General features: G+C 50.1%; 2 protein-coding genes across 13 annotated transcripts; one reads left to right on the forward strand and one right to left on the reverse strand.

Moving 5' to 3' along the window:
- Positions 1 to 217: 217 nt before the first annotated feature.
- LOC134509238 (olfactory receptor 5J3-like) lies at positions 218 to 4,550 on the reverse strand. The gene is made up of 4 exons (XM_063321748.1): positions 4,497 to 4,550; positions 3,757 to 3,918; positions 1,267 to 2,245; positions 218 to 621 (listed from the first exon to the last, which is right to left on the reverse strand). The coding sequence occupies exons 3-4, from the start codon at positions 2,212 to 2,214 to the stop codon at positions 610 to 612; spliced, it is 960 nt and encodes a 319-aa protein (XP_063177818.1). The 5' UTR covers positions 2,215 to 2,245; positions 3,757 to 3,918; positions 4,497 to 4,550; the 3' UTR covers positions 218 to 609.
- Positions 4,551 to 5,621: 1,071 nt separating this feature from the next.
- LOC134509234 (von Willebrand factor A domain-containing protein 5A-like) lies at positions 5,622 to 15,655 on the forward strand. 12 transcript variants are annotated; one of them, XM_063321726.1, is made up of 19 exons: positions 5,622 to 5,855; positions 6,699 to 6,825; positions 6,926 to 7,004; positions 7,346 to 7,593; positions 7,672 to 7,921; positions 8,278 to 8,420; positions 8,560 to 8,689; positions 9,122 to 9,249; positions 9,522 to 9,610; positions 10,050 to 10,194; positions 10,519 to 10,598; positions 11,698 to 11,809; positions 12,143 to 12,307; positions 12,432 to 12,535; positions 12,890 to 13,071; positions 13,251 to 13,454; positions 13,960 to 14,183; positions 14,392 to 14,518; positions 14,723 to 15,655. In XM_063321726.1, exons 2-19 carry the CDS (start codon positions 6,718 to 6,720, stop codon positions 14,800 to 14,802), a joined length of 2,598 nt encoding a protein of 865 aa, XP_063177796.1. In that variant the 5' UTR covers positions 5,622 to 5,855; positions 6,699 to 6,717; the 3' UTR covers positions 14,803 to 15,655. The 12 variants fall into 12 exon arrangements, with proteins under 12 accessions (XP_063177796.1, XP_063177797.1, XP_063177789.1 ...); XM_063321727.1 differs by having other exon boundaries at positions 7,699 to 7,921; positions 8,575 to 8,689; XM_063321719.1 differs by having other exon boundaries at positions 10,050 to 10,598.
- The last annotated feature ends 381 nt before the right edge of the window (positions 15,656 to 16,036 follow it).

The following is a 16,036-nucleotide window of genomic DNA, read 5'->3' on the forward strand; positions in this document are numbered from 1 at the left end:
AAATCACCAATTTATTTAAATTTCTCTCCATGGACTCTTGAAGACTTCTAGGGTGACAAACTGTGGCTTAGGCATCTAAATCATGGACATAAAGTGTCAGAGGAGTGTTAAAATCTCAGGCTAAGTGCTGAAAAGCATTTGTAATTACCCACATGAAAAGGTAGGGGTGTCTTTCTGAGGAAAAAAGTTTAAGACAGTTCTCTTTCTTCAACCATCTTCGCATCCCAAGCTATTAATGAAAAACTGACTCCATGGTTGTGGTTCACCTGCTCAGACTTTGATATCAACAAAGTAGGCACTTTCTCCTGAGTTGTTTTGTTAATTCAGATGGCTATTATGTTGCACAATGCTCCAAATCATGCAACAGCCTAAGACAGTCGATTATCAAGTCAACCTAGACAATTGTCTCACAGGTTGATAATTGCATGCAGTGTCTACAGCTAGATGAGATGAATCCCAGCCAAAATTTACATTTCACCTTTCAAGGTATTTTTAATTGTTTCTGTGTCCTTGATGGCAGCAATGTCTTTTATTTGCTTCCTTACAAAATCGCCTTGTAAGAGGATGTTGAGTAAGGCACCTCTGTAGAACTCGTGTTCATACTTGCCATCAGTGCTGAGTCTAGAAGAGAAAAATTATGAAGTCATTTCACATAAATGGCTGAAAACAGCTGAGATGACAATTACAAAAAAATGTGAATATGAAATGTCTAAAAATATATAACCAGTTAAGAGTTTCTTACAGCTATGCAATCAACTGTGTAGCATTCACATTCACTGAGACAATTATAGTCATGCTGGTATAGTTACCCTAAACCAGAGATTAAATTACTCTCTCTGAATTAGATACATTCCTCTGACCTACCTTTAGCTGCCTAAAAATATTACTCTTTAAATCTAAATTATTCATCTAAGAATCGGCTGTCCTCAACAACTCTTTTAAAGTGAAATGGGCCACTCTTCAGAGGAATGGGATTGTAATCAGCTGATTTGGAGAATCACTAGTTAGATGTTGAAATCTGAACTAGTCACCCAAACAACTGGTAAAATTCGAAAAGAGACATGACCCGTTTCCAGAGAAAAATGTCTCATCCTTACTTGGGCAGTTAAGGTAAGTCAGATTAACTGATTTGACAGTGAAAAGTCTAGTGTAATCAGCACAGGCTCCGAGTACTAAAAAATACATGAGGAGAATCTTCCCTCAAATATCGTAAGTTATTTTCTTTCATTGTCTTCTAGGGGAAGAAAATGGTTAAAACTTTCTAACCTTTAGGAAATATTCACATTTCTTGATGACTTTACTCAGGGCATCCTTCACCTCTCTATTTCTCAGACTGTAGATGAGTGGGTTGAGCAGCGGAGTCACAAGAGTGTAGAAAACTGAGAAGAATTTATTTAGTGCTTTCAGAGTCCTAGTTTTTGGCAGGATATAAACAATTATTAAGCTTCCATAAAAAACTGTAATAACCATGAGGTGGGAAAAGCAGGTGGAAAAAGCTTTCTGCGTCCCAGTGGTGGAAGACATTCTCAGGACAGTGGTAATGATATACATGTAGGACACCAGGGTTAGTAGGAAAGGGGGTAGTGCACATACTGATGAGAGGATGAACACCAACATTTCGGTCAGGCTGGTGTCACAACAGGCGAGTTTTATCATTGGAGTGAAATCACAAAAGAAATGATCGATAAACTTAGGACCACAAAAGGCATGTTGTGAAATCAGGAAACAGCTTATGGACATAACAAGGAAACCACCTATCCAAGACCACGCTACAAGCTGCAGACAATATCTGCTATTCATGACAACTCCGTAATGAAAGGGCTTGCATACTGCTAAATACCTATCATAGGACATCACTGATAAGAGAAAACTTTCAGTGACTGCAAGGGAACCAAAGAAATAAAATTGTGTGATGCAGCTGCCAACAGAAATGCTCTTGTCCCCAGTTAGAAAGCTGGACAACATCCTGGGCAGGATGGTAGAGCTGTAGCAGGTCTCCAAGCAAGACAAGCTGCACAGGAAGAAGTACATGGGTTTGTGGAGGTGCCGATCAGCCACCACCAAAACAAAAATGAGGATGTTGCAAATCACAGTCACAACATAGATCACCAAGAAAAGGAGGAAGAGAAAAGATTGCATTTCTGGGATATTCCCAAATTCCAGGAGCAGAAATGTTGTGACGACTGTTTTATTTCCACATTCCTCATGTGCCATGTATCAATTCAAGAGGAAATGGCATCACAGCCTGGAATAAAGCATCAAGAACTACATTTAATTATTGATCCATCATCACCAAGTAATTACAGAAGAAAGATGCTATTGTTAACATTGTGTGGTTGTATTGTTTATTTCCTTTTAAGCAGTGCTTGAACTTTCTCCAGATAATAATCTACAAGAGACATTATTGTATATTAATTTTCTCTTATGCAAAGTTTTTAACAAAATTGTTTCCTTGTATTTGGAAAGCATCATATGGAACGGCAGCAGGATTTTTTGATGATTTAGACTATGCCAGTCCAATGCAATCAGTGGAAAACTGTAATACGCGTTTTCTAAGAACCAGACAGATTGATGAGTGTTTGTGGATACTGAACTTCATAAGAAAGTGAAATATCCAGAAAAATGTTAAGGAAAATGTTGAAAGATATGGCTTATCTCACTTGACAACTTTTTTTTTAAACCTGAAGGGTCAGAAAGCGATATTCGAGGCAACAGAAACAAGCTATGATTTAGAAATCTTCAGTCAACAGAAGAAAGAAAAAGAGAGGAATTCTTGAACGGGTGACGATTTCATCACCCAAGATGACAAGTACCATACCTAGGAAATATAACAGATACTGAAGGAAATCATGAGGAGAAATGTATTTTTTATTTTAGTGCACTGTTAGTTATTAAACCTATCAAACCTATCAATTTCTGTTCTTTCTCTCCCTCTCTTCTCTCCTCTCTCCTTTTTTTTTTTTTATTTCTTTTCCTTTTTAGAGGTTGGCAGGTTTTTATTCGTTTTTTGTTTCGTTGGTTTTGTGTGTGTGTGCGTGCACGTTTTTTTTTTTTTCTGTTAAAGAGTTCCTTCAGCAGCTAAAAGAACACAAGGCTGAGGAAGAAGAAAGTGATCTGCCAGGGGCCTGGTGTTACTTGTTAAATTAAATAGTGTTGCACACACAATTAGCCTCAGTGTACACACATATCTGAACATATTAATCCCACAGTCAGTGTTCAAAGTAATTGAGATGAGCTATACCGTAACAAGGATTTTTCTCTCTATTGACCACAGGCTACTGTCTTAGTTCTGGACTGTCACATTGAAATATCTTTATTTCATTTAGATGAAATATTCAAAAGAGTAACACTTCAAAATAGAATACAAAATATTCCTGTTTCGCAAACTGTATTTCAATAGAAAAGATCATGGGAAATTTCCCCACCTACCTTGCTGCAGGACACTTTGCAGCTGTAATTCTTACAGGCAGACTGCTAAGGCTACCAGTAGAATTTCTGCCCTTCTTAGCCCAAAATATACTGTATGAATAGAAACTAAAAAAATGCCTAAGGAAATTCGGTATTCAGTTACACTATGATGAATATCTAACAGATTGACAGCATGTTTATCTGTCTATTCATTCTTCCTGCTGTAATTTTCTTCACATCCTGTGCATTAATGTCCATCCTTATATTTTCATCCTGGATCAATATTAGAGGATAGAAGAGAGTTATAAAATAATATTTTCTGATTTAATAAAAATTAATCTGACTTACCTCTTAGAAATGTGATTTCAGCCTAGTTTGATACGACTCTAGCTGAATCAGGTCTTCAGATGGCTGCGGCTCTGCTCTGCCTGCCTGTGTACTGCTAAAAGATGAGCCTCCATCTGGAACTGATATAAGACGGGTCAGTTATCCCATTGCTTCTTTTTCCTGCTGGAATAACAAGTGTCCCTAGGCATTATTGCATTTGGGAATTTGCTATTAACAACCCACAATACCTCATATGTTTTGCAGATTTTTCAGACTATGACACCAGTGGAACAGGGTGAAAACAGAATTTTCTGTCTGAAATAAGATCTTTACAAAGTACTTTTCCTGGTTGTCTTTATCGTTTGTTTTCTCTGTTACTTTATTTCCCATTATCAGTCAACATTGCAAAAAACTGCTTATTTCTGTGGGACTACTATTTACATTAAAATGATTTATTTTTCCTAAACTGTGTTCTACAGATGTTGTGTTGGGTCTGGCTGGGACGGAGTTAACTTTCCCCACAGCAGCCCTCACAATGCTGTGCTTTGTAGCTAGAACTGTGTTGATAACACACCAGTGTTCTGGCTACTGCTGAGCAGTGCTCGCACAGCATCAAGGCTGAATGTCCCACGCCCTACCCCTCCGTCCCCAAAGGCCAGTAGGCTGGGGGTGGGTTGGGAGAGGACATTAGCCAGGACAGCTGACCCAGTCTGACCAAAGAGATATTCTATGCTGTATGACATCATGCTAAGCAATCAAACCTAAGACAAAGGAGGAGGAAAGGGGCGCATTCGTTATGAAGTTGTTTGTCTTCCGAAGAAACCAGTATGTGTACTGAGCTCCTGCTTCCCAGGAAGGGGCTGGACATCGCCTGCTGATAGGAAGGAGAGAATAAATATTTTTTTCCTTTTTTTCTCCTTTGCTTCTGTGTACAACCTTTCCTTTTGCTTTATTAAACTGTCTTTATCTCAGCCCATGAGTTTTTCATCTTACTGCACTCTCCCAGTGAGAGACAGCCAGGATGTGCTCTGGGAGCAACACATCTGAAGTCCAGTGCAATTTGGCCCTTCGAGTGTCTTGGTGCCCCGATGAGGTGGGTTGTCTCAACCAGGGGCTGGCTGCCAGGGAGGCATGTGCATGGGGCTGGCTCCTGCACGGAGAACGGAGATGGAGCTTCCCAATACAGCAGATGAGAGGACACACCCATGTCAAAAGTAGGTATATAAGCCTGAGCTGGTGTGCAAACTCTCCCCATTCCTCAGCTGGCCAGTATGTTGGGTTTGCTTCTTTGCAATCGACCGCCCAATGAACGGCCTAGCATTATTCAGCGTATGGCCCTGAGCCCAGTCTCCAAATCTGCAGTCGGTGCTGCAGGCCTGGCAAGGGGACAGGTTCCTGGTGGGACGAGTGCCACCTCCTCAGCCACCCAGAAGACACCGCCCTGGTTGCAGAGCCCCCTTGGCAGCTGCGGCCCATTGCACCGGGTGTGAGGGCAGAGCGGAAGGGCTGGGCAGAGCCCCTTTGGCCAGGAGCAGGCCTGCAGGGGCCTCTGCAGCCCCTTCCTCGGCTGTGCCCGGAGCATCCTGCGCTCGGGCGCGGGCGGGGCGGGGGCGCGGGTGCTCCCGCCGCTGCAGCAGCTCTTGCCGCGCTCCCGCCCACTCGCCACTTTGGCTTCCGAGGCGGAGTGAGGGGTCCAGGGACCCCGGTCAGATTCCCTCCACCGGGGCTGTCCCCTCTCCATCCCACAGCCTCCCGGCGGTGTCCGCTGCCCCCACAGCCCCCAAGGGAACCAGTCGCCCCGGTGCCGGGGAGGAGGTTTGCAGCGATCCCAGTGCCGATCCCAGTGTCTCCGCCCCCCTGCCCCTGCCTCCCCGCCTTCCCGGACGTCTGTCTGTCCGCCTGCCCCTCCGCCTCTCTCTCCATCACAGCCATCCCTCCTCCTTGCGTAGCCCTGCATCTTCCTGCCAGACCGAGCATCTCTCTCTGTCTCTGCAGCCCTCCCCCCTCTGTTCCCATATCTCGTTCGTCTGCCCCTTACCCTCTCTCCCCCTTCCTCTTCCATCTCTCCCTCCATCCGTCTGATCGTCAGTCCGTCCCTGCTGACTCTGGCCTTGATTCTGGTGAGTGTCTGCTTGTTTGTGCTTCGTTTTGTTATTCTGGCCTTATTCTCTGTTCATTGTCCCTGTGCGCTGAGGAGAGCTCGCTCCTATTCAATCCATCCCTCTCTCCATCCCTCACCCCTACTCCCCCAAGGACGTACACCCTAGTTGCTCTGTCTGACCACCCTGTCAGCACAATGGTGGGGTGGGGATGTTTCTGGTGCTCCCCACCCTGTCACCCCAGAGTGAGAAGGGGGGAAATTGAGGCAAATGCGTCTGAACCAGAGAGATCTATGTGGATGGGTCTGGAGTGGAGGGTGGTCCCTTTCACCTCCTGGCACTTGGCTGGAAGACAGCCAGATATGACTTGAACTACACCCTCCCCCTCATGCCTTTCTGGGATTTGCTCTGCAATCATGTCCTGGCCTCATTTCTCTCTCCATCATGTTCCTCTTATTACCTAGACTTTCAACCTGCCCTCACAAGCTACTCCATCAACATATCCTCATGTGTGCGGTCTCCTGTGCAGCTACATTGACACAATACTGTTAGTGATGGGTACCTGCTCATCTCTTCTGAAACGGACCCCTCTGCCTCTCCATCTATCCATTTCAACAAAAATTCTGATGTCTCTCTGCCCATCCATCTTTCCCAAAATGGACCTTGTCTGCCAGTCTGTCCATCCAGCCATGGATGGAGAGCCATGTATTGTTCATCCCAATTCAGTCCCTCCCTTCCTTCCTTCCTTCCTTCCTTCCTTCCTTCCTTCCTTCCTTCCTTCCTTCCTTCCTTCCTTCCTTCCTTCCATCCATGCACTCTTGCTTTCACACCTTCTTCCCTCTGTCTTCCCTTGCTATTCCTTAGTTCTCTTCAAGATTCTCCCATGCTGGGGGTGGAGTCCAGACCTCTTCAATGCAGAGATACTCCTGGTGACAACCCAGTGCTCATGAACAGGGATTCTGGACCCCTGGGTTTGCTTTGGCTATACATGGTGGGTTGGGGCTTCCAGCTACGTGTGTAGGACAGGAAATGACAAGGAATCTTCACCAATGAGGGGCTGACATGGTTTCTGTGGATCTCTCCTCTTACAGAAGAACCTTCTTGTCTGCAGGTCTCCAGAAATGTGGCATCAGAGCTTTGGACTTCTAGGAAAATCCTACGCCCATGACAGTGAGCTGGGGATCAGACAGCTGAGGGACATTTTGGTGATGGGAATGCTCCCAAGGGGGGACAAAAAAAGGAGGACTGTAGGCAGCTATAGGATGAAACAAGGATGAGAATGGTCAAGAACTCTACAGGAAATGGGTGGGGACCAGAGATATGGGGGAAAAGGGAAAAAGGGGAGTGGAGGGCAGACACTGTTTGCTGGTAGGCTCACAATAGACCCTCAGTAATGTTGGTCACCTAGTCTTGGTTTTCAGAGTGGGAACAGCCACATAGTTGAAGCAGCCCCAATCACCTCCTTGTGTCATTCATGTGTGCTGATGGACAGGTTGCATCTCTCCCAACAGCAACAGGATCCTTTTTCCTGGGGAAGTGGCTCTGCATACCCCTGTACCCAGTATCTCTGTGCAGTGCTGTTGTAGATGTTGCTATCCAGGATTATGTGGCTGATGTGGCTGCCGAACTTATCTACCAGAATAAGAGTCAGACCTCCACGGAAGTCCTCTTCGTCTTCCCCCTGGGCCCTCACATGGCCATCTACTCCTTCCAGGCCCGCAGTGAGGATGCCAAGGTCCACGCTGTGCTGCAAGATGAGGTACCAGCATCCAGGGATGAATGGGCGAACCACCACAGGGGCATGGGATGAGCAGCCCATGGCCTGCCTGGTGATCAGCTTTCTGTCCCTCCCTGTCCCTCCCAGGTCCAGCAGCCGCACGAGGCTACAGGGGGCTGGGAGAATCTGGAATACCTTCGGGATCAGTCTGAGTATCCAGGGGAGGCATTTGCCTGCTTCCTGGGCACCCTGTCCCCTGGCAGGGAGGTGGTCGTGACCTTGCGCTACGTCCAAGAGCTGCCACGGGAGCCAGATGGAGCAGCCCGTTTTGTGCTGTCACCCACACTGAATCCCTACAGAACACACTATGGTGAGTGACCCCACAAGGAACCTGCCCTCCCAGTCACACACCCCACAGAAGGATCACAGGGTCCCCATGTACTTTATGAACAGACTTGATGCAACTTCCCTTGGCACCCACAGGGGGACCCACATTGGTTCCCCATGCAGCCCCTGAACAGATTCACATATTCTTCCTTGTGCCCCATGTGGGGATCCACACCTCCCACACACATTTCCCATAAACAGACTCTTGGACCCCTCCATACGCCTTATTGACAACCCCCAGTTCTCTCCACATGTCCTAAATAGGGGTGCCAAATCCTGCTGCGCGCACCCGCACAGGGAGAGCCTTTGTGCTACCCAGGGCCATGTTTCTCCTTGCAGTCTGGAATTGTCGCACTAGCAAGCTGCACTACAGCCTGCTGCTCACCGCTAGCCTACAGTCACCCCGTGGAGTGGTCAATGTCCAGGCCAACTTTGCCCTCACCCCTTTGATCTACACTGCCCAGGACCACAGCACTGCACAGGTATGTCCTCCTGCGTGCCAGGATCCCAGGGGGAGCTGGGGAAGGGTGTCTTCACTGAGAAAAAGGGGATGCACTGGTGTCAGGGCCTGTGCTCCCGGCCAAATGCTGGCTCTGGTCCCCTCCTCCTGTGTATTACCAGGCACCCCTTCTCCAGGTCTCACTGGCTGGCAGCCCCCAACGTCATCATGATTTGGAGCTGCTGGTATATTATGGAGACCCCTCTGCAGTCAGTGCTGTGGTGGAGAAGGGAGACCCTGAGGCCCCTCCAGGTGAGTACAGCTGGGGAGGAAACATGGAGGCACCTCTGGGTTGCAGCAGGCACTGGGGCACAGGGTGACACTAGGAGGCGAGGTATCGTTGGACACTGGGATGGGAATAGTAGGCATTCAGACGGCATAGTTTGGGTCCTGGTGCTCCAGGGTGGGGTGCTGGGGACACTGTGGTGAGCTATCAGCTATAGCAGGATGCACATGTGAAGTTCTATGTTAGGTCTCACTGGGTAGCTGTATTGGAGACACTGGATTGGAATACATGAGGCACTGGGCTGTGCAATTGGTGGACAGTGCAGTAGGGTATTGAGGTACCAGTGTAGGGCACCACAGGCCCTGGGATGGTGGAAGCCCAAAGCACAATGAGAATCAGTACCAGAAGGAGGAGGGAGGTCCTTATCTAGCCTTCATCCCACCCCATGCCTCCTCCAGGCTCCCTCCTTGGTGACCCCATGGTGTTGGTGACGCTGGCACCCAGCATCCCTGAGGCAGTGCCTGGGCAGCGCCAGTCTGGAGAGTTCATCTTCCTCCTGAACACCACATTCCTCGAGCATGCACAGGTACCTCCTCAGAGCAGGGACCAGGATGGGGTGGAGGAGCAGGCTGAGGGGGAGCGGGCCAGGGCAGGTGTTTATGCAGGGACAGAGGCATGAGGGGGGATTGGTGGGGCCTGAAAAGGGCCTGAAATAACTTGTGTGACCAGCAGAGTTCAGGGCACTGGCTTGGGTCACCCAGGAGAGACCAGAGGCTTTAAGAGGACCAGGCTATGGGCCAAGGCACCTGTACTCCTTACAAGTGCCTCCCAAGACCTGCCTGCTGTGTCTTTCCACAGGACTCCCTGCTCTTCCTTCTCAAAAGCCTGCCCCTGGGCTGCTACTTCAACATCTACTGCTATGAAGAAACCTCTGTGGGCATCTACTCGTAAGCAAACATGGCACAGGCTGGGTGCTATGGTGCTGGATTGGGTGCTGTGGGTAGGGCTGGATACTGTGGGGCATGGTCAGGTGCTGGAATGGGTGCTATGAGGAAGGGTTAGATGCTGGAGGGCACGGGTGCATGTTCTGATGCTGGATGGTATAAGGCAAGGCTGGGTGCAGGAGGGCTCGACTAGCTGCGGGAGGGCAGGGCTGGATTCTGGGGTTGTCCTCTTTGTGGCATTATGGGACAGCACCTCTTGGGCTTCTGCTGAGAAGAGACTTGTAGGAACTACGAAGCCAGGTCTCTGGAAGAACTACTACGGGGCGGGGACTTGCAGAGGACCTTAGGGCATAGCTGTGGGAAGTGCTATGGGACAGGGTCTCAGGAGCACTAGGGCCAGCACAGAGCAATGTGCTCTCCAAACATGCTCTGTCCCCTGCAGGCAAAGTGTCGAATATACTCAGGACAACCTGACCGAGGCCATGCGGCGCATCCCCTCCACCGGCTCCAGTCTGGGTGACTCCAATCTGCTGGAAACCCTCCGCTCAGTCTACAATACCCCTCGTCCCCACCGCCATCCACGACAGGTCTGGGTACAGGGGCATGGAGGGGTGGAGGGACAGGTGTCCAAGGGGAGAGAGAGAGGACACAGGAGTGTGGGTGGAAGGAACCACCCAAAGTACACGGTGGTCACAAGGGAACAAGGATGGTACTGTGGGTCGGGGAGGGGGGAATGGAGAGGTGGGTCTGTATCTTTGGGGGTTTCTGCCCCTGAGTGGATATCTCTCCCTAGGGTACTCTCTCTACAGAGGGTCTCTCTGCTGGACCCCTCTCTCCATTTCAGGGGCCTGCTCTCCCCATTTGGGGGTCACTGTGCCAGACCCCCACCACTCATGTCCCCTGTCTCTCAGCTCTTCATCTTTATGGCTGGGCTACCCCCTGATGTGGAAGCCATTGCAGCTGAGGTCTGCCGTCACCGCAACAGCCACCGGTAATGGAGACTCGCTCCCCAGTCCTCCAGTCATCCTTTGCTTGCCCAGTCATTTCCATCCCTTCCATGCTTCGTGACCAGCAGAAGTAGGGAGGTGATTGTCCCCCTGTACTCAGCATTGGTGAGGCCACACGTTGAGTAATGTGTCCGGTTCTGGGCACCTCAATATGAGAGAGATATCGAGGTGCTGGAGCGAGTGCAGAGGAGGGCAACGAAGCTGGTGAAGGGCCTGGAGAATAAATCTAATGAGGAGAGATTGAAGGAGCTGGGACTGTTTAGTTTGAGGAAGAGGAGGCTGAGGGGAGACCTCATCGCTCTCGACAACTACTTGAAAGGACATTGTCGAGAGGTTAGTGCTGGTCTCTTCTCACAGGTAATTAGCGATAGAACAAGAGGGAATGGCTTCAAGCTGCAACAGGGTAGGTTTAGACTGGACATTAGGAAAAAATTCTTCACAGAGAGAGTGGTCAGACATTGGAATAGGCTGCCCAGGGAGGTGGTGGAGTCACCATCCCCGAATGTGTTTAAGACTCGTTTAGATGTGGTGTTAAGGGATATGGTGTAAGGGAGAACTTTGTAGAGTGGAGCTGATGGTTGGACTCAATGATCCCAAGGGTCTTTTCCAACCTAAATGATTCTATGATCCCTGATGAGGGTCCCTGTTCACTAGTGCCTGTCCCAGTCCTTGGGTGCCTCCAGTGTCCCAAAGACCCTTCCCACCCAGCACAGCTCTCCAGTGCCAAGCTCCCATGTGGCAGTCTTTGCGTACTACTCCCACAACCAAGGCACCTTTCACAGAGTGAGCAGGGAGACTGAGGCACAGGGCTTGTACACCCTGATGTGTCCCTAAGCTCTCTCTCAGCCCCACTAGACTCACCCCATCTCTGCCCCAAGTCCCAGCTCTCCTCTGCCAGCTCCCCGTCTAACCCCAGCTCCAACCCCAGGCCCTCACTCCCTGCTCTTCCTCCTGCCCCCTTGTTCTGCAACCCAACTTTGTTCTTCCAGCTTTAACTCCAGCCTGTGTCCTCCAGCTCTACTCCACATCCTTGCGCCCACCTCTGGCTCTCATTTCTGACACCTTTCCCTGCTTCCCCCATAGGTGTTTCTCCTTCTGCTTCTCTGAGGACAGCGCTGCCCTGGCTATGGCCCTGGCCAAGGAGACAGGGGGTGAAGCTGCCTACGTCTCCTCTGACAGCAGTATGAGCCTTGTGGTAGGAACCCAGGAGTCCTGGCAGGTCCCCCTCTATTCCACAGGCACACTGACTTCCAAGTACCCCAGCACCTGCACTGCCCACACACAGTAGTCGAGACCCAGCTGCCCCAGGACCCCAGGCACTCACTTTCCCTGACTCTACCCACACTGAGAACCCAGGTGCCCAGGCTTCTACCCCACTACAACCCACAGACATCACTGCACCCAGGGAACCCAGCTGGCACAGGCTACCCCACACATTCCACTGTCCCCCAGAGATCCCCAGCATGGGGGGACATGGGCTGAACCCTGGTGGAGCTGCCAACTGTGGTGTCCTGCCCTCTGTCGCCAGGTGCTGAAGTGCCTGAAGCAGGCCCTCAAGCCAGCAGCTGAGGGAGTCTCTCTGAGCTGGACCCTGCCCCGCGGCCTGGAGGTTGAGGTGCTGGGGGGCACTCCTCAGTCCATCTTCCAGGGTCAACACAACCTCCTCTATGCCCAGATCCATGGACAGGCACAGGTGAGAGCTGGGCCTACAGTTACCTTCCAGTAGCCTCCCAGTAATCTTTCAGTAACTTTCCAATATCCCCCAGTAACCATCTTGTGTCCCCAGTAACCTCCAGTAGCTTCCCATGTGTTCACAGGATACAACAGTGGCCAAAGGGGTCATGACCTTGCAGTACAGCCTGGATGGCCAAGATGTCACTTACACCATTGAATTCCCCCTGTGCCCACAGGGAGATGGCCGGTGAGAGCCCGTCCTAAGGGAAGATGCATGCATCCCCCTCATTGCTCACATTGACTCCAGCTGAGAAGGGGCCCAGATAGATTACACATTCCCACCTTCCACACACAATCCCAAACTGGCAGAGAACCCAGGTGTCCAAGCATGCCTCCCTTCCCTGATTTGACCCCACAGTGGTAGGACCCAGAAACCTGGGCATCGCTTTCAGACAGACAAGGACCCAGGCGTCCAGGTTTCCCCTCTGTCCATCCTCACCCCTGAAGGGAAAGAATTCAGGTGTCCAGGCTCTCTCTCTGTCCACCTTCTCCTAACATGAAGATAAGCCAGGTGGTCAGGCTCACCCCATTCTGTCCCCAGGCTGGCTGGGCATCGTCTGGCTGCGAGGTGCTTGATGAAGAGGTTGTTGCCAGAGTCTGTGAGTGGGTCAGGGGAGGAACCAAGACATCGCGCAGTTGAGATCAGCCTCACTTCGGGGATCATCTGCCCCTTTACCAGCTATGTGGGGGTTCGCACACCACAGAGGGTCACCTGGTACCAAAGTAAGGAAAGACATTTCTGGGAAAGAGCTGGTGGGGCAGCTCCATGGGATGTTTTCATTCCACTGGATCTGGAACCCCAACCACAGGGCACCCCCAGTCTTGCGGGGTAGGCCCCATCACCACCAGGTGCTTCTTTCCCATCTGTTTAATTCAGCCCCTTGCCCTCTTTGCTCTCAAAGGGCCCCTGGCACTGTTGCCACCCCGCCAGTCACTCATCCCCTGCCAGATCGTTGAACTTCGTGGCTCCAGGATCTCTTCCTGCTATCCTAAGAGCATCTGGGTCCCACCTGGCTGGCTGACAGCGGTGCGTGCATCATGGCTTGCCCTCCGTCAACTTACCCATGACATTGCTGCCCTGCCCCAGAGGGGAGCTTGCTCAAAAGGTATGGGGCCTTGACCCACATGGGAGATGTCGGGATAACCTAATATCTTATAGAAGGGTTATGCTGCCATGTCTTGCCCATGGCATGGAAACCAATGAATTTTGCCTTTACCCCTTCCCTTAGTTACCCTTAAACCTGCAAGTCCTTCAGCAAATATCAGACCCAGCTCAAGGACACCCAGGGATGGGGCAGGGATGGTGCTGGATCATAAATACACGTTTGGATAAAATGTTTTGGGAGAGTATCAAGGGAGGTCCTGGGACATGGCTTGGAAGGAATGACAGGAGAATAGGCAATGACCGAGGTTGGAGATGAGTTAGGGGTGTCCAGAAAGAGCTGTGGATGGGTCTGCTCTGGGGACGTACAGGAAGGAGCTTAGACTGCAGGTAGCTGCCTAAAGAAGAGCAGAGATAATGTTCTGGAGCATTATTATTGCACAGGGGAGTAGAGAGAGGTCAGATTCCTGTCATTCTCCCAACCCTGCTGTTCACATCTCCTCCCACAGCATGTAAACCACCACCACCACTTTTTTCTTCTCTCAAGTATGTGGATCGCATGGAATTTGGTTTGTGCTCTTCAATTTTGTGGCGATGGTGCCCTGAAGCCGCTGCCAAGTGTCAGGAGCTGGTGGCCCTGCAGAATGCAGATGGCTCCTGGGCCCTCAGCTCAGGACTGGCCTCTGTGCTAGAAGTTGATGAGGATGAAATCAAGGGAAAGATGCCTGATGAGGTAAGGGGAGAACCCCTTACGGTGGCAGCATGTCATCCTGGAGCAGTGGGAGCCCATTGGCTGGTGGCAACACTGGCATCCAAAGGGCAGACAGAGAGGAATGAAGGGATCAGAAACCAGAAGCCACAAAGGAAGGGGTGGGAAGCAGTGAGGGGGCAGGGAGGATGCTCAGCACTGCGTGCTAGTCTCAGTTGTTGTTCTACTACAGGTCATGGAGCCAAGCATCTGGGCCACAGTGCTGGCTGTGACCTGGCTACACAGACATGACGAGTATTACCAAGACCTCTGTGAGCTGCTGGAGGCCAAGGCTGTGACCTGGCTGTGCAGCCAAGCTGGTGAGTCTTGATGATCCTTCTCCTGCTGATCCCCACAGAACAGCCTCCTCCATTCTCTCTCCAGTGGGACCTGCCTCACCCCTTTGCAGGACCACAATTTCCTGGGGGCAGGTGAAGGAGTCCTGTGTCTCCATTCTCCTTTCCATTTGTGGAGTCTCCCTCCTGCCTAACTTCCCTAGTGTGCCTGTCTCTCTCTGACTGCAGTGTCTCAGCTGGACAAGTGCCTGGAGACAGCCAACACCCTCCTTGGGAGCAGCGTGAAGCCAAGTGTTTTCAGGCTCTGAGCTCAACACGTGCCTGTGCTACAGATCAGCAGCACCTGCAGAGATAAAAAGGGCCAGAAAGTATAGCCTAAATTCACCTACCATGCTGGGATACCACTATTGCTACCAGCTGCGATCTTACATTACAGATGAATTCTCACTGCTTATGTCTTATACCAGTTGGGCTGAACCTGTAGCATGCCGAACTCCTCAAGAGAAAGCCTCTAGTTCAGAGCCTCCAGCGTGTTTGGTTTGGATGGAGGTGGGAGTGGGAAGGAAGCATCACATTCTCCAGTGGTTGCGCTTCCTGCATTTGGCTTTGGCAAAATGGGCTACTGGCCTCCACAAAGGTGGTGCTTAGGGAGATGGTTTAGTGGTGGTTTTGGTAGTGTTAGGTTAACAATTGGACTTGATGGTCTGCAGGGTCTTTTCCAATGCAAATTATTATATGATTCTATGGTTTCTGTCCTGACGAGAGACTGCTGTGCACACCAGAAGAGTGTTTAGAGGTGTCAACGGCAGTGGCTCCCAATGAAGGACTCCTGCTGCACCCCACTCACCGAACTCTTCCCTTTACCCCATAAGATCAGGCTGTGTCAGGAACTCCCGTATCTGCGTTGCCATGTAAAGCAATCATTTTGGAAGTAAAACTCTCATCCGCATCAGTCCCAGCCCATCACAATGTCCAAGAGAACTCATGTGGGGCGAGATTGATTTGAAAACTAGTAGTATGTTGGAGGTGGAACAGCAGGAGGTTTTGATTAGCAAACCAATCATGCAATGTACCACCTCCTGCCCCAGCACCCTTCATTCATGGGTCTCATGCCGTGTTGGCAAAGTCTCTGATTCATTTTCCAATAAACAGTGAATCTTCTCTAAGCCAAAAGGTGCAACATAGTCTTTATTTCAGTCGGGTCTATGATCCTTCCTTCCAGGGGCCGTCTATAAGTCACCAGGAGGGGCACGAAAGGTCGCTTCCCAGAGAGCTGTGTACTGTAATACAGTGAATAAGGGACTGCCATTGCTCTTGGAAGAACATAGATCTGTTCTAGGTTAGCAAGACAAGAGTTAAGGACATGCCAGGCTTTTTCTAGACTCCTTTTGGCTTGAACTTATTTCAGCTTGATCTTAGAGGTACCGGCTGTAGCAACATTTGCCCAGCAGATTGATGACTGATATCTAACTTATCCTAGCTGTAACAGAAAAGTTGTCAGGTGATTAATGTCCAACTTGGTTTTAGCTTTAACTTTTTAAC

This window comes from Chroicocephalus ridibundus, unplaced genomic scaffold, assembly GCF_963924245.1.
Source record: "Chroicocephalus ridibundus unplaced genomic scaffold, bChrRid1.1 SCAFFOLD_219, whole genome shotgun sequence".
Classification (NCBI taxonomy): Eukaryota; Metazoa; Chordata; class Aves; order Charadriiformes; family Laridae; genus Chroicocephalus; species Chroicocephalus ridibundus.

Excerpts from the sequence above, each read along its gene's own strand:
- LOC134509238 (XM_063321748.1), bottom strand. The coding sequence starts at position 2,214 with ATGGCACATGAGGAATGTGGAAATAAAACAGTCGTCACAACATTTCTG.
- LOC134509234 (XM_063321719.1), top strand. The coding sequence starts at position 6,718 with ATGCTGGGGGTGGAGTCCAGACCTCTTCAATGCAGAGATACTCCTGGT. Across the intron at positions 8,421-8,559 it reads AGGACCACAGCACTGCACAG|GCACCCCTTCTCCAGGTCTC; the intron begins GTATGTCCTCCT and ends GTGTATTACCAG. Across the intron at positions 12,308-12,431 it reads AGATCCATGGACAGGCACAG|GATACAACAGTGGCCAAAGG; the intron begins GTGAGAGCTGGG and ends ATGTGTTCACAG.